Source organism: Grampus griseus (genome assembly GCF_964374135.1).
Source record: "Grampus griseus genome assembly, chromosome: 3".
Classification (NCBI taxonomy): domain Eukaryota; kingdom Metazoa; phylum Chordata; class Mammalia; order Artiodactyla; family Delphinidae; genus Grampus; species Grampus griseus.
Genome location: NC_139019.1, coordinates 160,932,693 through 160,954,362, shown reverse-complemented (window position 1 = coordinate 160,954,362; position 21,670 = coordinate 160,932,693). Strand labels below are relative to the sequence as shown.

The 21,670-nt window shown below is 56.8% G+C and overlaps 1 protein-coding gene across 15 annotated transcripts in view; it reads right to left on the bottom strand.

The window, feature by feature from the left end:
- Nucleotides 1-596: 596 nt before the first annotated feature.
- MAST3 (microtubule associated serine/threonine kinase 3) overlaps nucleotides 597-21,670 on the bottom strand; it is a gene marked incomplete at its 5' end in the record, with an annotated part of 38,129 nt that continues 17,055 nt past the window's right edge. For 14 of the 15 annotated variants that reach the window (XM_082651739.1, XM_082651730.1, XM_082651737.1 and 11 more), the window contains 23 exons: nucleotides 597-2,803; nucleotides 3,771-3,952; nucleotides 4,065-4,201; nucleotides 4,827-4,949; nucleotides 5,384-5,610; nucleotides 6,117-6,323; nucleotides 6,778-7,022; nucleotides 7,561-7,700; nucleotides 9,789-9,898; nucleotides 10,759-10,881; nucleotides 11,592-11,693; nucleotides 12,234-12,399; nucleotides 12,555-12,687; nucleotides 15,217-15,355; nucleotides 16,037-16,245; nucleotides 17,054-17,139; nucleotides 17,551-17,621; nucleotides 19,140-19,272; nucleotides 19,547-19,648; nucleotides 19,747-19,956; nucleotides 20,250-20,325; nucleotides 20,525-20,685; nucleotides 21,362-21,440. In XM_082651739.1, the coding sequence (XP_082507865.1) occupies nucleotides 2,271-2,803; nucleotides 3,771-3,952; nucleotides 4,065-4,201; nucleotides 4,827-4,949; nucleotides 5,384-5,610; nucleotides 6,117-6,323; nucleotides 6,778-7,022; nucleotides 7,561-7,700; nucleotides 9,789-9,898; nucleotides 10,759-10,881; nucleotides 11,592-11,693; nucleotides 12,234-12,399; nucleotides 12,555-12,687; nucleotides 15,217-15,355; nucleotides 16,037-16,245; nucleotides 17,054-17,139; nucleotides 17,551-17,621; nucleotides 19,140-19,272; nucleotides 19,547-19,648; nucleotides 19,747-19,956; nucleotides 20,250-20,325; nucleotides 20,525-20,685; nucleotides 21,362-21,440 (3,694 nt within the window). In that variant the 3' untranslated portion in view covers nucleotides 597-2,270. Of the gene's footprint in view, nucleotides 2,804-3,770; nucleotides 3,986-4,064; nucleotides 4,202-4,826; nucleotides 4,950-5,383; nucleotides 5,611-6,116; nucleotides 6,324-6,777; nucleotides 7,023-7,560; nucleotides 7,701-9,788; nucleotides 9,899-10,758; nucleotides 10,882-11,591; nucleotides 11,694-12,233; nucleotides 12,400-12,554; nucleotides 12,688-15,216; nucleotides 15,356-16,036; nucleotides 16,246-17,053; nucleotides 17,140-17,550; nucleotides 17,622-19,139; nucleotides 19,273-19,546; nucleotides 19,649-19,746; nucleotides 19,957-20,249; nucleotides 20,326-20,524; nucleotides 20,686-21,361; nucleotides 21,441-21,670 lie in introns of all 15 variants that reach the window. The other variant, XM_082651734.1, reaches the window with a different exon arrangement.

The following is a 21,670-nucleotide window of genomic DNA, read 5'->3' as shown; positions in this document are numbered from 1 at the left end:
GGAGAACTAGCCCAACGCCTGTACTGATGCGGACTGTTTCCGGAGATAGCCGAAGACACTCGGAAACAGGGGGCGTGGCCAAAGGTTTCCGACCTACGGAGCGCTTCGGAAGTAACCGAACGCGCTCGGGCTGGGCTGGGTTCCAGTGGTGGTGAGGGGAACTTAAGGGCACAGCCCAAGCAAAGACCGGTTAAAAAAGGACACAAAGATGGTTTATTTATTTATTAACACAGCTTCAAGGCCCCAGACGGGTGTCTAGATGAAGCTTCTAAGGACAGAGCCCATGATGGGTACTCAATTCAGAGAGGGCAGCAGGAGGGCAGCAGGAGGCCAGGACCAGAGAAGGCATCAGGAAGAATCTCAACAGTGAATTCCCAGCAGCCTTCAAAACCCACTTCAAGGGCTTCTCTGGTGGCGCAGTGGTTGAGAGTCCGCCTGCCGATGCAGGGGACACGGGTTCGTGCCCCGGTCCGGGAAGATCCCACATGCCGCGGAGCGGCTGGGCCCGTGAGCCATGGCCGCTGAGCCTGCGCGTCCGGAGCCTGTGCTCCGCGACGGGAAAGGCCACAACAGTGAGAGGCCCGCGTACCGCCAAAACCAAAAAACACACAAAAAAACCCCACTTTAAGTGACTTTGAGCCAAGGGTCTGTTTTCATCCCGCCCCCCACCCCACTCTTCCCTTACCCTTTTCTTGGCCCCTCACAAATCCAGACATTGGACCTCTTCTTTGTAAATGTGGGCTTTTATTCACCGTCAGCTCCGGGATGGAAGGCGGGAGCAAGTCATGCACAGCCTTGATCTAGTTCCAACACCAGGCAGTGCTACACGGATGTCTCCAGAGAGAACACAGCGTGGGCTGCAGTGTCTGGAAAGTGCCCTCACCATTGTGGGGTACGGTGATCTTGCTGGCCACCTCTGAATGGGAAATGGAGACTCTGAGATGCCCAGTGGGTCACACAGCATTGCAGGGGAGAGAGCTGGAGCTGGAGTCGGCTGTATCTGACAACAGATTCTCCATTACAGCTCCCTTGACTACAGTGCCCAGGACAGGGCCTGGCTGCATGACTCTTTCCAGGCAATGGTGGGGGCAAGTCTCCACGCCTTGCCAGGCCTTAGTTATTTGTCTGTAAAATGGGGATGACGACACCACCTCTCGCCTTCTCAAGGTTGGCTGAGGGAAAAGCCACAAGTAAAGCGCTTGGCATACAGTAGGTGCTTAATAGTCGTTGGGATTTGTTTTGTAAACACAAGGAAACTGAGGCACAGAGTGGGGAAGTCATTTTCCCAGAGCCAAACAGTGAAGCCAAGATTCCAACTTGGGCCTCACTGCCCCCCAGTTGGATTTTTCTCACTCGAATTTCAGCCCTACAAGGCTCTGGCATATCAAGGGCACCCCCCAGGGGCTGTTTCAGACACATCATGGTCAAGTTCTCACCCTGGTGGGCATCAAATACAAAAAATCTTGTCCAGGGTCTTCTCCTACCCTGGCAGTGTCCTTTGAGGCCTCTGCCTCCTGGGGCATCAGTGTCTGCTTGTGACGCAGGTGACCCCTCTGCCTAGATCTGGTGAACTTCTACTCATATATCAAAGCCCCAGTTCCCACACCTCCTAAGCCTATAGGACTGGAGGCAGACTCTAGCATGGCTGGCCTAGGGATGGAGGCTATGATGGTAGGAAGTAGCCTTCAGAATCCAGTCCATCATCAAGATTACTTTGTTTTGTGGTGGAGGGGAATTGTTTACGGAATCTCCAAGTCATCCAAACTGGGCCTGGACAGGTAAGCTTGGCTGCATCCCTTCAAATCTGCGGGTCTTGAGTCAGGGGTGGGATCAAGTAACACAAAAAAATTTTAAAAGTACAGAAAAACCATAAAACACGAATACACGTTGACTTGTCCAAAGTGCTTCCTTCTCAGCCCAGGGGGCAGGGTCTACAGATGGGTCCCAAGTGCATGGGACAAGACCTGGGCAGCCGCCTTAACAGTGGCAGCTCAGTCTGGCTATCGCTTATAAAACGTAATAAATTAGCTGCAGGGATTTGCTGCTATTTACAATGCTACCCTAGTCTCCCTTGCCTGCCCCTATGGCCCCCTGATTGATTGGCTCCAGAACATGAGGGAGGCACCTTCCAGCAAGAAACGCGATCGCTTCTCATCTTCCAGGTGTCAGAGGCTGGTGGCTCAGTCTCCATCCAGGTGTCAATTTATGGAAAACACATTCCACAAAAAATGCGTTGACTTCCAGGCCAGGGAGAGGATAGGTAGGAGGGATTAGTCTTTCTCAAAGGGTCCAAGGGCTCCTGGCACAGCCTCAGCGCCCTCCACGGCGATCTGCGGCACCAAGGTGGGTGGCCCAGTGGCCTCCTCAGGTGGTTCATCAAAGCTCACCTCCTGCACAGCCTCCTGCTTCTTGAATGAGTCTCGGCGCTCGGACAGATGCAGCCGTCGCATGACCACCAGCTCGGAGTCTGGCCCGCGGCTGCGGCGCCCCAGCTCCCCGTCGAGCCGCTCACCTGTACCCAGCTTGTCAGCCGACTGGCCTCGGCGCAGCCTTGGGGACCGGGCAGGTGCAGGCGGGTGCCCTGGCAGGGGCGAGGGTGAGCGGGGTGGGGGCGCTGGCACGGGCGGGCAGGCCAGCGGGGAGGGCGGGATGCTGCTGGTGGACTTGCGGCGGCCGGTTTTGGGGCGGGGTGGCCCAAGCTTGGTGGCCAGGCCATGCAGGGAGCTGGGTCGGGTGTGGCCAGCGGCAGCCGGAGATGCAGGGCTGCTGGAGCTTGGGGATGCGCTGGGCGGAGACACTGTGTCTGTGGGTGACGGGAGGGTCAGGGCCACCAGCCTCAATGTGCCAGCCTCGAGGTGGGGCCCTAAGACTGACTGCCAAAAGCCCACACTGTTCCCTGTGGCCACCCATCAGGCCTGGTTTTTCCTTTGTTTGCACAGGCTCTTCCTTTGGCTTAGATCTGGTGGACTCCTACTCATCCATCAAAGCCCTAGCTCCTCTTCACCCACTTCTCACTTAAATGACCCCCTGAATCATTCAGCCAAAGGTACCTGCCCACCGTCCATCTATCCATCCCATGAGCCATCCACCCACTGGTTCTGGAAGTTATCCAGTAAGGGCCCTGCTCTGCCTGTGTCCACTCCCCACCCCTAGGCCTCAGCCCCTGAGGATGCCTGATCTGAGAAAGACAAAGATGGCACAGATACCCCCAGCCCTGTGAGGTCAGGGTAGGCCAGAGGGAGAGATAGCAGTTGGGGTCCCCAGAAGGCAGGGAGGGCTTCCTGGTGGCTCTCCTCCAGGAGGCCTTCCCTGCCTCTGTGGATTGCCCCAGACTGTCTCTCTAGTCTGGTGCTAACCCAGTGGGACTAGGGGTGTCCATCTCTGGCTGTCTCTCACAGACTGGGGACCCTCAGGGTTGGGCCAAGTCACCATCCTTTCCTGCTCCAGAACAATCTTTCCATGCCCTCTCTGGCTCACCCTCCATGGCTCCCTACTGCCCCCCAATTTAAGCCCAGCTCTTCGGCTTGATCCATCCCCCAATCCCCTCTCCCTAGCCTCCGTCTAGCTTTCACATCTCTCCTGTCTGGATCCTCTTTGTTCATGATGTTCCGTCTGCTGGGCACAACCTTCCCTGCCCACCCCAGACTGCCTTTGAGGCTGTCACACATCAGGTCATTCCAGCCTCCCAACTCTGCTCACTCCCCCGCTGGGCTGACCACCACAGCCCTAAGGGGCTGTTCTTCCCAGGGTGGTCCTGGGGGTGCACCCACCTGCTGGGGCATCGGGAGCCGGGCTGCAGCAGGGCGTGGTGGGGCTGGGGGAGAGGCTGTGGGTGGGTGAGCCCGGGAGGCTCTCGCTGGATGACAGGGAGTGGTGGAGGCCGGAAGAGAAGCTGCGGCTGGTGTGCAGCACGGACGACTGTTTTGAGATCTTCTTGAAGAGCGACTTCCGCCTGGGGGTTAGGAACCCAGATTCTTCAAAACCCCTGCCCCCAGCGGCCCGGGCCGCCCAAATGTGCCACAGGTCCTGCATCAACCCTCCCCGGCAGCCAGGCCGCCGCTCACCGCTCCTGCGTCTCCCGCCTCCGGCTCCGCTTGTTCCTGCGCGCCATGCGGCCCTTGGTCACATTCTTCCGTGCAGGGCCCACCTTGATGGAGGTGTTCTCCAGGGGCGTGGTCCGAAGGGCGATCTTGTTGCCACTCTGCAGGAGGGATGGCAAGGGGTCGCCTGTGTGCCTTCCATCCAACGAGCCGTCCATGCACCCACCCACCCATCTACTCATCCATTGGAAGCCCCAGATCCTAACCACCCGCTTCTTACCTAATGACCCCACCACTCACTGGGCCAAAGATGGATGTCTGCCATCTGTCCATCCATCCAATGAGCCATCTACCCACCCACTGGTCCCAGGAGCTATCCAACTAGGGGTCTGCCTCCTCACCTGTGTCCACCTCCCCGCCTCTAGGCCTCAGCCCCTGAGGACCCTCGGTCTGAGGGGAGGCAGGAGGCCAAGATCGTACAGATACCCCCAGCCCCACAGAGTCAGGGTGGGCCAGAGGGAAGGTCAGGAGAAGGGGCACCCAGGGGGCAGGAAGGGCTTCCTGGAGGAGTGGCTCTGAGGCAGAGGGGACGGGGCATGCAGGGCCGAATGCGGAGTGGTATGGTTGGACGGGGGGAACCACACAGAATTGGGAGCTGAGGCCAAGGCGTAGGGATGGAGGTCACAGGAGCAGCCCAGAGGGTGGGCAGTGTTGGGAGATCCAGGGGCCCTGAGGATGGACGGGGGTGGAGGCTCTGGGGTGGAGGGTGGGGTTGGGGGCCTGCACCTTCAGCAGTAGCTCCACGACATCCATGTGCACCAGCCCCAGGACCGACTCCCCGTTGATGTGGGTGATGAGGTCCCCGGCCCGCAGGCCTGCCTCCTGGGCAGGGCTTCCCTCCTCCACACTCTGGGGGTGGGGGCAGATAGCAGGGTCAGTGCCCTGGCCCCCAGAGCTAGAGACCCCAGCCCAGCTGAGTCAGCTACAGGCCCCCAGCAAGCTGCTGCCTTTCACACTGCCCGGTTTCCCAGACCTTTCAGAGACCAGTAGGGAGGGGACAGGTCCTGGGCTGGGGGAGGGAGGACAAAACACTGTATGGGAGCTTTGTGCCCCCTTGAGGTCTCCATCCCTCTTGCCCAGTCCTCTCCCCATAACTGACAAGGACCATTAAGACACAGGGGGCATCAGTTCCCTGCCCTGGGCTCCAAAACCTCATAGGCAATGAGTACTCGCTTGCTTTCCAAGACTAACAAATGCAGTTCCAAAAGGGAAGCGCCTTGCCAGGGCAGAGCTGGAACTCAAACCAGGTCTGGCTGTTCCCGCCCATCCCAGGGCCAACTCACCCACACGACATGGTGCACGGTGTAGATGTCACTGTCACCCATGTAGACGCGGATTGCCCGCAGGCTGAAGCCATACTTCTTGCCCGAGCTGTGGATGACAATGGGGGGCCGCAGGCTGCCACACACGGGGGAAGGGTCTCGGCTTGGAGAGGAGTCGCGGGACGACGGGTTTGAGGACAGCGAGCGTGGGGACAGGGGGCTCATGAGGGGGCCGCCGCTACCGTCATCTGCAGGGACGAGGTTCAGGGAAGGGGGTCACTCCCTTGTGGGTCCCCTCACAAGGCACCTTCCCCTCCCTCCACACCGATCAGTCGGTTTGTTTCTGTTTTTGTTTTTTGGCCGCCCGGCGCAGCATGTGGGATCTTAGTTCCCGGACCAGGGATCGAACCTGTGCCCCTGCAGTGGGAGCTCAGAGTCTTAACCACTGGACCACCAGAGAAGTCCCCACACTGATCACTCTGGCTGCTTTGCTGCCACTCCAATGCCCCAAACACCCTCCCCCTTCCCCTCCAGGCCTTTGCACATGTAGTGCCCGCTGCCAGGAATGCCAGTTCCCCAGCTGCTTCCTATCTCCTGGGCTCAGCCCCGAAGAGCAGCCCTGGGAGCTTTGTGCCTGGGGACACATCACCTGGAGGGACCCCCTCCAGCTCCCGCTGGCCAAAGCAGCCCCTACTCCATGGTTAAAATGGACATGGACAGACAAGCAAAGACGAGGCTGGGCCATGGGCGTCACCTGCCGTGATGATGAGCGACAGGGCAGACACTGAGGCTGACTTGGGCACGCGACCCCCGCTGGGGGAGGTCCTGGATTTCTCAGGGGCTGAGTCTCTCGGGCCCCCAAGGCGGCGGCCCCGGCCGGCATCCAGGGCCCTCGGCGTAGAGTGTCGTGCACCGGTGCTGTTGCTTCGTAGGCGCGCGTGGCTGAGGGCAGCTGTGTCAGCTACGGGGATCAGCAGGGTCGGGGGGTCAGTCTGCCCCTCCCCCATCTCACCACTTGGCCCTTCTGCCCACAGAAGGCAAAGCCCCTTCCTCCCTGGTCGGTGTGTACACAGTCCAGCCTCCTGGCCTTTGTTCAGGCATTCCCTCTTCCTGCACACCTTTCTTTCACTGCTCTCCCTGGGAAGCTCCACTCTTCAAGTCCCCTACTTCAAGAAGCCTTCCCCTCACCCCAGTCAGATTCCTAACTCCCACTCTTGGAGCTCCCCAGTTCAATTCCTCTCTCCCATCCTAATCCAATGAAGCTGGGGGGTATCACCCTCAGACTGAGGCCTTTGTTACACAAGTGAATGTTGTCTCTAGAGAACTCCTACTCATCCTTCAAAACCCATCTCAAATAGTCCCTCCTGTGGGAAACTCTCCATGACACCATCCCTCCCACCCTGGATTCCACCTACCAGAAAGGCTTGAGGGCTTGGGCAACACTGGGGTGGCTGCTGGGGGTGGGTCGGGCTCCCCGAGAATGAAGACGGGCCTTTTGGGGCCCACAGGAGCTGGGCCGACTCCCTCATCCTCTGATGAGAAGGCAAATTTGGGCATCGTGTCCAGGTTGATGGTGTTCAGGAAAGATGGGCTAGGGCCCCGCTCAGGCTGGGAAAAGGGTAAGTGGCAGGAGGAACCGGAGGATGCGCAGGACCTCAGCCTGTAGCAGGGAAGAGCCTGAGTCACACCTGCCAGGTGCCCTCACCCCAGGACACCCAGTCTCCCCTAGTGACCATACCTTAACTCTCAGCCTAGAGTCAGAGGTAATTTGTAAATATAAGGTGAGTTCCCTCTGCCTGCTCTGTCCTCTGTGACTGCCCAGAGAACTCCTATTCAATTTTTAAAACCTAGCTTCCAACGCCCATCCTCTAGCAGACGTTGATTATTTCTGTGAGTTTGGACATTGAAAGATGAAAGGGACTTCATGAGCAAAGGGTATTCTGGGCAGAGGAAACAGCGCAAGCAAAAGCCTAGCAGTGTGATGGTACATGGCTGCTTTAGGTTTAGTGTGGTTAGGAATGCAAAGCCAAAGGGAGTGATGATAGGGGCCAGATTGGCAGGGGTCTGACAGGCTGGCCAATATGTTTTACCCTTTTCTACTGGGCCACTGGGAAGCTCTTTCCAATGTTAAGACTTTGTGGCTCCACCTCTTAGCAGGTTTGGAAGCTGGACCTGCTTATACTCCCCAGCACACCTACCGGACCTCGGTGGTGCTCAGCCGGCGCCCATAGTCCCCCTCACTGCTGCGCTCCCACCCTTCCTCCCGGTCCTCACTGAAGCTCCGTTCAGCAAAGGTTGGGGTGGGCTGGACGGCCAGGAACTCAGAGCTGCTGTAGACCTGGGAAGCAATTAAAAATAACAGTAACGGGACTTCCCTGGCAGTCCAGTGGTTAAGACTTCGCCTTCCAATGCAGGGGGTGTGGGTTCAATCCCTGGTCAGGGAGTTGAGATCCCACATGCCTTGCAGCCAAAAAACCAAAACATAAAACAGAAGCAATATCGAAACAAATTCAATAAAGACTTTAAAAAATGGTCCACATACGAAGGGGAGTTCTGGGCAGAGCTCTTGCCCTTGAGGCTTCTGAGGAGGAGCTGCTACCATCATGACAAGCATGGATTTCTGTACATGAGCCCCTTTGGCAAACTGGTGACACCTACAGACCCCTTCTCAGAGTAGTATTTTTTTTTTTTTTTTTTTTTTTTGCGGTATGCGGGCCTCTCACTGCTGTGGCCTCTCCCGCTGCGGAGCACAGGCTCCGGATGCGCAGGCTCAGTGGCCATGGCTCACGGGCCCAGCCGCGCCGCGGCATGTGGGATCTTCCCAGACCGGGGCACGAACCCGTGTCCCCTGCATCGGCAGGCGGACTCTCAACCACTGCGCCACCTGGGAAGCCCTCAGAGTAGTATTTTTAAATGCATCAAATGAAATAGGTCAGGTTGCAAGTGAGGCTGATTATATTAAAATAATATTAGAATATTTTTTAAACCAGCAATATGGTACTATACGTGCCTCTTTAGTAATGCATTAAATAACAAGATCTAGCAGGTCTCATAAGTACCATAATTTTGAAGTAGTTTTGAACTTGAAAGATATTTTACAACGACTCCAGAGTGATGTGAAAAATCCATGATTTGTATTGGTGACAAAGTCAAGGTCATGCTAATATTACTGTGATTTGTTGCTTATATTACAATTGGAAAACATACCAAATTTCAGTTAGAGATTAGTGAAAATAAAGATGTAATTTATTCCCATGCAAGTTCACAAACCCTAGATTAAGAAGCCCTTCAATAAATTCAGATAGTACCTGAAAAAAAAAAAAGGTCCACATCATAGAAAAAAAAACAGAAACAAAAAAACCGTAACAACAACCGCATTCGTGGGGGACGGCTTAGTTGAGTGTTTCCTACATGCCTGACACTTCCCTGAGTCACTTCCTCAGATGCTTACTTACCACATCTCTAAAGACGTACAGATTTTTTTTTTTTTTTTTTTTTGCGGTACGCGGGCCTCTCACTGCTGTGGCCTCTTGTTGCGGAGCACAAGCTCCGGACGCGCAGGCTCAGTGGCCACGGCTCACGGGCCCAGCCGCTCCGCGGCATGTGGGATCTTCCCGGACCGGGGCACGAACCCGTGTCCCCTGCATCGGCAGGCGGACTCTCAACCACTGCGCCACCAGGGAAGCCCAAGATGTAGAGTCTTTAGCCCACTGTACAGGTGGAGAAACTGAGGCTCAGAGCGGCCTGGCTACCAAGGGGCCACAGCTGGGGTTTCCTGCCTGGGGCCCAGACCCATAAGCAGTGCAGGTTTTTAAATGAAATTATAAACAAAGGAAGGAACTCAAGTTAAGCTGATGAGGCTATAATATAACACCCAGCATAGCAGATCTATTTACAATTGCCCCAAAGTGGAAACAACCCAAACGTCCATCAACTGATGAGTGGATCAAACAAAATATGGTCCAACCACACAATGGAATATTATTCAGCCACAACAAGGAATGAAGCCCTGACACATGCTACCATGTGGATCGACCTTAAGAAGCCAGACACAGGGAATTCCCCAGTGGTCCCACATAGCGTATGATTCTATGTATGTGAAATGTCCAGAACAGGGAAATGCATAGAGACAGAAAGCAGATGAGTGGTTGCCGGGGAGCGGGGGAGGGGGAAACGAGGAGTGACTGCAGCCGGGTACAAGGTTGCCCTTTGGGGATGATGGAAATGTTCTGGAACTAGATACAGGTGGTGGTTGCACAACACTGCGAATGTAGTAAATGTCACTGAATTGTATGTACAGTTTAAAATAGCTAAAATAGTCTATTTTACGTTACATGTATTTCACTACAATAAAAAAAAGAAAAAAAACCCCCAAACATCTTGCCCTGTTTCCTGAGCACTAGCTACATCCAGGGCCCAGGCTCACCTTGCTGAACCGGTGGGAACAGGATGAGAACTGGGGGATCTCCGTGGATGACTCCTCATCATTCGTCTCGTCATCTTCAGAGCCCAGGTGACGGTAACGCTCTGAGCGCGCTGCGGGAGGGAAAGGCATGTGCAGCCCACCTGATGCTGGGGGAGGTGGACACAGGGGCTGTGGGGTGATGTGGAGAGGGCCTCCCAGGTCGGGAGACACTGTCAGGGCAAAGGCTTTGTGGTGGGACCAGGCTTGGTATGTTTAAGGACCAGAGGAGGCTTGGGTGGCAGATTTAGTATCTGGGAATAAATCCCAGTTGTGTTCCTAAAAGCTGTGGGACTGTGGATGGGAATTCTTGTGTCTCAGTTTCCTCACCCTTAAGATGGGTTACCCAGAGTTAGGTAAAATTGTGCCTCTCAAACATAAAGGATGTCCCTCATCTTACAGAAAAGGAAACAGATGCTCAGAGAGGACCTCTGACATGCCCAAGATCACACATCAAGTTCTGGAGGAGGTACTGGAAGCTGGGGGCGTTTACTCTGTGTTTGGCCAGAGCCCCGAGTGGGGAGAAGGAGATTTGTCTGAGCTCACCTCAAGTGCTCGAGGGGACCCCTCCACCAAAGCTGAGCGAGGCACCCCACCCTCCTGTATGGCAGGCAGGGCTCCATGCCTGGTCAGGGCTGACACTCAGGAGGCTGAACCTGCTGGGGGACCCCCAGGCAAGGGCTGCCACATGCAGTGCCTTGGTTTCCCCTCCCGCAACCCAAGGTGGTGCGACAGCCTCCTGAGCTCAGACGCATAGGAAATCCAGGCAGGGGGGCAGCCAGCAGACATGCCCCAGCTTCTTGGAAAGCTCAGGAAGTTGGAAGCTCCAGGCCCAAGGTGAGGCACCAAGCTGGGGTGGAGACCCTGTTAGACACCCCTCACCACCCCAGGAGATCGTGGGACAGCACAGCCCACCTCCTGGACCCCTGCTTACTGTCGAAGTAGCTGGTGTCGTCCTCAGCTTCAAGCTGCGGCACAAACTCGGCCTTGTGTCGCAGAAGCCCTGCCCAGTCCAGTGTCCAGAAGAAGGGGTGCTGCTTTACTTCGTGGGTGCCTCCTGCAGACATGCCTGGCTGAGCCCTGCTGGTCCCCACCCCCCATGGCCCCCTGGGCCAATTATGAACCCAAACTTGGCCAACACAGAACCAGAAAGATGAGAGGGGAAACGAGCCATCCTTTAAGAGCCCATAGGGGAACCAAGCTAGGGCTAGAACCCAGGCCCTGCTCTTCCCTCTGCTGGACTCTGAGATCCCATCACCTGGAGAAACCCCAGAACCTTAGGAGGGGGCTTTTCCCACATGTTTCTACCCCACGGAGCAGAGCTGACTGCATGAAGCAGAGCTGACTGTATCCTGTTCCCCAACCTCAGCCCCCATAGTCCTCTCCAGTGGCCAAGCTTCATCCTGACTGTGATCTGTAGTGGCCACATAATGGGTGGCTGCATGAATATTAAATAGTCCCTTAATCAATATTTTGGTGGCTGGGGAAACTTGGGACAGTGGGATCCACTGGGCTGGGCCTTGGGGACCGTAGGACACAGCCCATGGCAACCTGGCAGGCTCATACACACAGCCTCAGTGCCCCTTGTCTGAACCAGACCCAGCTACCTGCTACTCTTCAAAATCTTATGCTAGTTCTTGGTGAGCTCGTATGCATCCGTCAAAACCGCAGTTTCAAGTCCCCCTCCTCTATGCAGCCTCTCAAATAGAGCTCTTGTTTACCCCAGCCCCCATCCCACCCACCTGGGCCTCACCCACACCTACGTACCAGTGCCCAGACGGTCCAGGGGGCTCTGTCGGAGCAGCCTGGTGATGAGGTCCTGGGCGTCAGCTGGAAGGGCTTCGTCCCCCTCTGGCCACATGATCTCATCTAAAATGAGAGGAGGGAATGAGGGACTGGGGATAGCGCTTCCTAGCACCTCCTACCACCTCCCCTTTCTATGCTCCCAGCCATCAGCCTCCTCTGCTCCTTCAGCATACCAGGCTTGGTCCCATACAGCCTTTGTTCTGGCTGTGCCCTCTGCCCTGAGCACCTTCCCTTCATCCATCTCTGTGACTCCCTCTCGCTCCTTTAAGTCTTTGCCCACACGTCACCCAGTGTGGCCCTGCATGACTCTCTATTTAATATAGCACCCCTGCACCCGCCCCCCGCCCCCTCCCTTCTCCCTGCTTCCTTCCCTCCTCAGCATTTTTTGCCTCTGATTGCTCCATAATTTGTTTATTTATCTCCCTTACTGTCCCTCTCGCCCTTGGCTGTGTCCCCAGGGCTCAGCTGGGGCCGGGCACGCCATAGGTGCCCAATCCACAAGTGGGCCTGCTCCCCTCCCCGGCAAAGGCAGGGGGGACCACCAACCGGAGCCAAAGTGGGGCTGAGACTTAAACCTGGGGCGACAGGGCAGGGGGAACGCACCACTGACCACCTGGCCAAAGAGTTCCTCAGGGGTATCTCCGAAGAATGGCACACAGCCCACCAAGAATTCGTAGAGGACGACGCCCATGGCCCACCAGTCCACTGGCTTCCCGTAGCCCTGGCGGAAGATCACCTCGGGGGCAATGTACTCAGGCGTCCCGCATACCTGGGCCAGGTGGGACAGGGAAATGAAAGACCGCCCCCAGCCAGGGAAGAAAGTATAGGTAGAATTACAGGGATAGTTTCTTTTCTCCTTTTTGCTGCAAAGTCTCCCCATGTCCTGGGCTCAGGCTTCGGGCAGAGGGAGGCAGCCCCGCCCACCTGCTTGTCCACGAACTCCCGAGTGTCCTTCTCGATGTGGCCCTCGTAGAGGTTGGTGGCCATACTCATGAGCCCGATCTTAGACAGGCCGAAGTCAGTTAGCTTGATGTGGCCGAGCGAGGTGATGAGCAGGCTGTGGGCAGGCGGGTGGTGCGCTCAGGGCTGGGGGGCCCGAGGTGCCTGGCTGCTCCCGCCCCCTCGCCCCCCCCAGAACTTGGTCCTACAGGAGGCGGCCCGACCCCTCCATGGATCAGAAAGCACTGCCTGTGTATGATCACATTATTGAAAGAAGCAGCGGGTCTTGGGCAATATTACAAATTTGGCAAACATCTCTGTGCACCAACTGGGTGCATCTGGTGTTGCTCTTGAGCACCTACTGTATACTCCGCTGTGCAAAAGCTAAGTTCCTGAGAATCACAGCATGTCCCCACTGGGCATGAAAACGTTTCGTGAACACCTCCTGGGGGGGATCTACAGCTTATTCTTGTACGTGCATCCATGATTTTAACAAACTGAATACTTTGTAAGCACCTGTTGTTAAGTAAACATGTCTTTAGCACCTGCTGTGTACAGAAATATTTGTGCCTCTCATGGGCGCACCAGTTTTTTAAAACTTACACACCTACCATGTATGCTGCTGTTCATGTTCTCCTGCAAGCTTAAGGATATGAATATTTTAAGTGATAAAATGATATGCGCCAGCTTTATTTTATAAAGTCACATTTTCACGCACCTCCGGGGGACATCTGCCCATTTAAAAATAAATTTCTGGGGACTTCTGTGGTGGTCCAGTGGTTAAGACTCAGAGCTCCCAATGCAGGTGGCCCAGGTTCGATCCCTGGTCAGGGAACTAGATCCCACATGCGTGTCGCAACTAAGGAGCTGGTGGGCCGAAACTAAGGAGCCCACCTGCCGCAACTAAGACCCAGTGCAACCAAATAAATATTTTAAAAAGTAAAAAATAAGTAAATAAAATAAAAAGGGGAATTTGGACACAGACACGCACACAGGAGGAGCACCACAGCCTAGGGACTACCAGAAACCGAGAGAAAGGCCTGGAACACACCCTTCCCCATCACCTTCAGAGGGAGCGCAGCCCTGCCGACACCTTGACCTTGGACTTCTGGCCTCCAGAACTGTGAGAATAAATTTCTGTTGTTTAAGCCCCCGAGTCTGTGGTACTTTGTTAGGGCAACCCTAGCAAACAAATGTACCGTCTCCTGACTTGGGGTGTATTTGAAATTTTCCGAAGCAAAGAGGAAAAAATATTTTTCTGGAGCAACTACTGTGTGGGCCTATCCCTCCCTGAACCCTCCAGGGCTGCACCTTCCCACACCGTTTTTCAGATGAGGGTCCTGAGCTTGGGAGGGGCAGGCCCTGCCTTGGGGACACTTGGAAGATCCCACTCCAGGATGATCCCACAGAGGCCCAATGGGCACAAAGCAAGCAGCCTTAGAGCGTCGAGCACAGAGGCCCAGGTACACAGCAGATGCCAACACACATTTGCTTTGTTTTCGAAGCCACTCGCAAACAAGATGCCCTGAAAACATGCAGGGCTCTTCACGCCTCCACACAGCAAGTACCTCCATTGGAAAGGGACCCATATCCCTGGCACACAGTAGGTGATCAATGCATGCTGACCTCAACATAAAAACTTTATAAAAAGATAGCTGCAGTGTTCGGGGATTGACACACAGTCATTGCCTAATAACTGTGGTTCTGATCACCTTTCCACAGCTGGTGCCCAGTAAATACACGCCAGCTAAAAAATGTGCTTTATAAACTCAAAAAGGTCATCAGTGTGCGAGAAGTTAGTTATACCGCCGTCTGGGTTCCTTAAAACGGTGAGCACAGGCGCAGGTATACAGCAGGTGCCAAATACAGGTGCTTTGTTTTCTAAGCCACTTGCAAACTACAAGATGCCCTGAAAACATGCAGATTCTTAACGCTTATGTCCACATCTCCACATGGCAAGTACCTGAGAAACTCATACTTCTTGCCTGGTATCCAAAGGGCACTTGATGAAAGAGCAGCCCTTTCCTCTGTACACAGGAGGTGCTCAACTAATGTACGGAAGAGTGCTTTGAAAATTATGAAAGGGTTACAAAGTATGAGGGATTATTTACACTCACACTTGCGTTTTTCAGTCACCCAGAGAGCACCGGGCACTCAGTAGGTGCCTACTAGAAACTAGGATAAAATAAACACTCTAGGACTCTCTTTCTTCCCTGCACTAACACACAGCAGGAGCTCAAGACATGCAGTCCCTTTCTCTACACATAAGGTCTTGCAAAGTGCATGTCCCTGCTCTTTGTATATAGCTGGTGCCTCATAAGTGCATGTTCACTTCCCTTGTGTGGCAGCAGCTCTGTGAGTGCATGGTCCCTTCCCCTGTCCAGTCTGTGCCCCCTCACTCTGCCTGGCCAGCACCTCGATAAGTGCACTGTCCTTCCCCTGCACACAGCAGGCGCCTATTAAATACCTGCTCTCTCAGTACACACCAGGTGCTCAACATTGCCAAGATCCCTGCTTTCTACCAGCAGGGGGCCCATGATGCCAGGAGAATCTAGGTGGTGGGGCTCCTGAGCAGTCCCAGACCCACTCAGAGGCCCCGCCCCCAGGCTACTCTGAGCCCCGCCCCCTGAGAGCCAGGCCCACTCACTTGTCTGGCTTGAGGTCCCTGTGCACGATGCCATAGTTGTGCAGGTACTCCAGCGCGAGCACCGTCTCGGCGAAGTACATGCGGGCCATATCCACGGGCAGCGGGCCCATGTTCTTTAGGAGCGTGGCACAGTCGCCGCCTGCAGAGGGGTGGACGTGCTCACAGAGGCCCTCGGCTCTACAGCCGTGCCCAGATTTGTGCCTATGTGCCCTCCCCACCTTCTGGAAAGTGTCTCCAATCTGTCCTGAATTGGGGTGGGGACCTGGGAGGTGCGGGAGGATAGGCAGACCCTGCCTTCTGATTTTCCCCTGGCAGGGCAGCAGCTCTGTTAAGTGCACAGTCCCTTCCCCTGTACACAGCTGGTGCCTCCTAAGTGCACGCTTCCTCTGCTCACCCGGCAGCCGCTTGGTTAAATGCATGTCCTGCACTTACCTGAAGGCCCTGCTCTTTCCTGAACTGCAAACCTGATCCCACAACTCCTCACCCTGGCCCCCAACCCCCCTAGTCCTTCTGACGCACGCCTCCCTCCCTTCGCTGCTCTAGCCTCTAGGCCCTTGCCCACCAGTCCCTCCTGCCTAGGCTGTCCATCCTACCCCTATACCCTAGGGTCCTGCCCTCACACTTCTCTTTGGGATCCCCCAGTTCCAACTCCCTGAGGCTGGGTCCCCCACCACAGACTGAGGGTCCCCCAAGGCAGGCTGGGACCCCATGGAGGACAGAGCAGACTGCGGGCTTGATCAAAGGAGGGATAAGGTATTTCTTCTGGATCAGGAGTAAGCTCTCCATTGCTCTGGAGGCATGCAAGCCCCAGTGACCGCACCTTCCACATACTCCATAACCATGCAGAGGTGGCGCCGGGTCTCGAACGAGCAGAACATGCTGACCACAAACGGGTTCTCAGCGAAGGTGAGGATGTCGCGCTCCACGAAGACCTGCTGGATCTGGTTGCGAAGGATCAGGTTCTGCTTGTTGATCTTCTTGATGGCAAAGCGCTGCCTCGTTTCCCGGTGCCGCACCAGGTAGACGGCCCTGGGGCGGGGCGGGGCGGGGTGGGGTGGGGGGGAGCCGGGCTCGCTGAGGCCCGAGATCCAGGTCCCGGCAAGCACTGGGACCCGACCTGGGTCCAGAACCCAACCCGCTGTGCCTTTGCCTGCGCTGTGCCCTCCCTTCTCCCAAAGCGGCCACCCCGTGGGTTTAAGCCACTCTCCCTGGTGTCATATAAAGAGCCAAAGATGACCCCCTAGGTTGTTTATTTCTTCACAGCCGACTGAGACCCGTTAGCTCAAAAGCCCCGCTGGCACACACTCAAATCGCTTTAACTACAAGTCAAATAAGCAGACTTTTAGCCATTTAGAGCCTGCTGGTTTTGCATACCTTGTAGATAAGATAAACGCTGGGGCTATTAAAGACCCCAAGCCGCTCCTGCCCTGTGGAGCTCTCAGACCCAGAGACCCCCCCACTGTGCTGCGGAGCCTCCTCTGAAAGCCCCCCTCCGTCCCAGACCCCACAACGGTCTTATGCTGTGAGGGACTCCTCCCCCTCCCCCAAAGCAAATCCGTCAAAGCGGCACTTAAAGAATGCTTCGCGCACGCTACTGCCATCGTGTGGCCATCTTTTCCCTTGCTCAGTCCCCAGATTCCTAGAACCCCAAACACCTGGGGTAAGTAAGGACCTAGATCACGGACAAGCCCTTCCAAGGCCATGCCCCTGCTGTTTTGTGCCTCCACTTCCCTCTTCAGGCCTCAGTTTCCCTGTCTGCACACTCAGGGGCTGTGTGGGCTTCAACCATCCCCATGGGCATCTGAGAAATGGGTCTATGGGGTACCCAAGGACTCACCCGTAGGCCCCATTGCTAATGAGTTTGATAGTCTCGAAGTCGCTCTCACAGGGCTTCCTCCGTGAAGGGCCGACCAGGGCACGACTCTGGGGGGGTGGGTAGCAAGAGGGGTCAGGGTCCTGCCCCACCGTTGAGCAGGCTGTGTTCTTCCTGCCCGCAAGTCCCAACTGCTGGTCCTGGCACCTGACGCTACCTCTTCTCCTACACAAACTTGTCAAACTCAGCTTCCGAGTTTGAGCTTTTGCTTAAGCTACGCATGCCCTCCTTCCAGAAAACTCCTACACATTCTGCAGTGCCCCCTCCAACCCTGCCCTGCCCAACCTCCATGGCAGGGCAGTCTCACCTGCCCCCACCATCCCCCCCAAAGTCACAGGCGTTCATTAAGCACCTGCTGTATGCAAAACCTCAGCAAACAGCAAACCCAGCCCTTCTCATGGCCACCTGATCTACCGTCAAAAGAACAAGACAGGTGGGGCCGCCAAAGCTCTGCGTCTTACTTCTGGGGACTCCGGTGCTGGTGCTGGGGGCTGTCCTCCACTGTCATCAAGGTGACTCAGAGGCACCGTCTCTGTAAAATGAGGGAGGAGCCTCAAATGGGGTTTCTGAGCCCCGCCCCTCCACCACCCGGAGACTTCCGGAGGCCTCCAGGGCTCATCCTGGGCTGGGGAAATGGTGCCGCCCCTGACCAGCTTCCACGATACTGTCATTCAGCCCCTACTGCGTCCAGGTGTCGGTCAAACCCAGGAAGCTGGGCTGAACAACGACTAAGGAACCTTCTAGAAGGGCCGGTGGGAAGGCCAGCCTCCGAATGCTCAGCCTACCTTGAACCCTGGCCCCAAGTCTTGGGCCTGTGAACACCGGCTGTGACGCTGCCCCTCTGGGTGATGGCTCCTAACATCCTCCTCAGCTCAGGGCATGGCCCAGGCGAGCCCCCTTAGTTTCCAGCCCTGGGGCTTAGCAGAGGGGTGGCCCCGGGTGGGAGTGTGCAGCTGGTGAACAACAGCAGTGACGGTGGCCATGAAGACAGTGTCTTGCGGTCACAGAGCAAGGCTAAGATGAGGCAGTGAGCCTCAGGGTGAGGGAGGCCCGGGTTCAGATGCAGCCCGCCCGTCCCACTGTCAGTGGGCCCACTGCGCGGTGCTGGGTAGATGACTGCCCCCGCAGCCTCAGCTGCCACCTGCCTGCCTGGCCACTTCGTGTTTCCTCTGACACCCGGGCCCACCCACAGTGCCACCTGCGTCATCTTCATGAGACAGAAAAGAGGTTGGCTGCGGCCACACGGCTAGTCCACGGGCGATCTGGTCTCGGGCACACCTGGGCCTGAACCCCAGCTCAATCTCATCTGCCCGGAGCCTCAGTCTCTCTGGCTTTAAATGGGGACAATGGCAGCCCAATCCCAGTGGACGCTGGCCACTGCGGCTGGTCCCTGCTGACCCCGTCGCCTCCCCCCAGCTCCCCTCCTTCCTCAGCCACACCCCTTTCCTCGCTGCTCTTCCAACACACCAGACACAGACCCACCTCAGAACCTTTGCCTTCACCATTCCCCCTGCCCGGTTCATTTTCTCTCTCCCCTAAATCTGCACACCTTTCCATCCTCCAGGCCCCAGCCTGAATATCCTCTCTTCCCAGAGCTCCCCCAACCACCCCTGGACCAGGGCAGGTTCAACGCTCCCCTAGCACCATGTCTCGGTTGTTCCCCTGTCCTGGCTGGGGGGTTCTCGGCCACCTTGGTCATGCCCATGGGCTGCCCCGTCTGACTCCCACTTCCCGGGCCACAGTAGGATGAAATTGGGAAAGTGCTTTGTGAATTCACAGGACAACGTGGATGCCACTGCTAAAGGTGGTCCTCTGGTACCCTGGCCCAACTTGACTTAGCATTTGAGGACTTGGCAGGTCAGGGGCTCCAACTTGTGGCCACCTTACCCCGGAATCCTGGGCACTTTCCCCATAATATGCCCTGCAGGTGGTTGAGGACAGGGCCAAAGAGAGAGTGTGGCGGCTCTGGAGTCAGGTGGGCATGGGTTGGAATCCCGGCTCCACCGCAATCTCACCCCAGTTTCTTCTTTCTGCCCCACCCCCAGCTCACCCTGGAGGGGGTCCTTAGCCAGGCCCAGCTGCCCAATGATGTACCGCGGCAGGTCCGTCTTGATGCCCTGGCCCTCGCGGGCCTGGCCCTCGGCAGCCTCCAGCAGGTGGTAAAACTCCTCAGGGTCAAACTCCTGGGGGTGCAGAGGGGTTGGTCAGCCGAGGCCTGGTCCCACCTGCAGGCCTTTGCACACGCCGCTCCCTCTGTCTGAAGCATCCTCGCCAGTGGCTCCAACTCGTCCCTGGGATCTTAGCTCCCGGCCCCTCTTCTGGGAAGCCCGCCGCAGCCCGGCAGCCCCCAGCATTCCTCTCAAAGCCCTATACGATGGGGCCTGTCTCTTGTATCTCGGCAGGACCGTTGGGTGCCTGGACTCAGCCCGGCACCTGGCCATGTGCCAAGATACTCACCAGGCACTCGAGGAGCCTCGCTGGCCGCGAGATGATGACCAGCAGCTTCCGGACAAGCTGGACAATGAAGCCAACTTCCTCACTGTCTGAGCGCTCATGGGCCTGGGGGCAGATGGGTGGTAGCGTCATCTGCAAGCCCTTGGTCCTGCCCTGCCCTCCTTGGGGACTCCTAAACCCTGCGCTCCCCTGCCCCCACGCACATCCTGCAGCAGCCTCTCCAGCTTCTCCTGCATCTCCAGGAAGTAGCGGGAGGTGACAAGAGCCTCTCCAGACTTGGCCAAGCAGTCGCGGGCCAGCTCGATGATTTGGTGGTGGATGAAACCCAGGACGCCGTCAGCCAGTGCCAGCCGGGCGCCGGGTGAGAAGGCGGCCAGAAACTCCTGCAGACGGCCCTCCATCTGTGCTGTGGCCTGGGCAGGGAGCAGGGGAGATGGGGTGACCTGGTCACTGGATGGGGCTGGGGAGCGACATGCGCAGATGGGGGCGGGAGAGAGAGAAGATGTGACGATGGGGTCCAAAGATTGGAGAAGAAGCAGCAACGTGTACAGGTGCGGGTGGGGGAGGGGGGAGTTTGAGACAGAGAGATAGGGAAAAACAGAAATGGACAGATAGGGGGGATGCAGCCAGGAAGACAGCAGGTGCCACTGGAGGGACAGCAACATGGAGGGAGCTGGGGCTGGTCTAGCCGCCAGGCGCTGCCCACCTTGGGGAATCTCTCCCGGTACACGTGATTCATCATGACGATCTCATTGTCGAAGGCCCCTGTTGTGCGTCCAGGGCTGAAGGAGGGGACAACTGGCTTATGACATGGGACCCAAAACACAGCCCAGGGAAGGGCGGCTGAGTCAGGTCTGAGGGCCAAGGGCCGGAGGCCAGGCTTGTGCACGGTCAGGACCAAAGGTGGAGGAGGAGCCACGATGTGGGTCCCAAAGCCAGCCCAGGGAGGGGCTGGGGCTGGGGTCAGAGGTCGAGGCCCACCTGAGGCTGCGGGAGCGGGGCCGAAGGCGAGGTGAGTGGTGGCCGCCCTCCTCATCAACCATGCTCTCTGAGCTGCGGAAATGCTTGGACAGGAAGCATAGTTCGTCCGGCGTCGGCTGGAAAGGAAGCTGGTGGAGGCGCTCCCTGGAGGATGAGCTCGACTGGCAGGAGGGGGTATCGGGGCCATGGGTTCATGGTCAGTGCCACAGCCAGGACCCCAGCATTACCCCTCAAGGCTCAGGCTGTCTGCTGGTCATCAGATGGTAACTCTCCTGCCTGGCTCCTGTGCATCCCTCAAAACTCCAGCTTTGATGTCCCCTCTTCCAGGAAGCCTTCCCTACCTGCTCCCTTGGCAGCCCCAAGACCCCCTCTGACCAGGCCTTCCCTGACCACACAAGGATGAGGATATCTGTGTATCCCGGACCAGGAGTCCCTTGGGGCTGAGGCTGGGTCCTTTCAGGGACACCCCAACATTGCCCAAAATGGGGCACAGAGGGGCCAGCCAGGATGTTTGCTGATTGGATAACTATCCAACACCTTAAAAAAAAAATCCCAAAGGGGCTTCCCGGGTGGCGCAGTGGTTGAGGGTCTGCCTGCCGATGCAGGGGACATGGGTTCGTGCCCCGGTCCGGGAAGATCCCACATGCCGCGAAGCGGCTAGGCCCGTGAGCCATAGCCGCTGAGCCTGCGTGTCCGGAGCCTGTGCTCCGCGGCTGGAGAGGCCACAACAGTGAGAGGCCCGCGTACTGCAAAAAAAAAAAAAACCCAAAGACGTGTCTTCCCCACCCCCAACCTGGCACTCCCCTGTCTGCCTGCCAAGGTAGGACTTGTGGGTACCGAGACAGTGGAGCTGGGCGTGTTGGTTCCATAGCCAGAAGACGGGAGGGATGCGAGGGACCATCTTCTGCCGTCGGCCCTGGAGAGAATGAGAAGTTGGAAGGAAGGCAAGGACCCTGCAGCTTGTGGGGACCAAGGGCAAGCACTGTGGCTGGCTGATCCTGGCCCCATTGGAGGAAGGACCTTCTGAAAAGGCCAAGAACAGGAATACAGGGTGAGCAAGTCCACTGTGTGTTTTCTCCTTGTTCTTCAGCTGCCTCCTCCAGGAAGTCTTCCCTGACACCAGCGGCCAGTACGTCCCCCATCAAA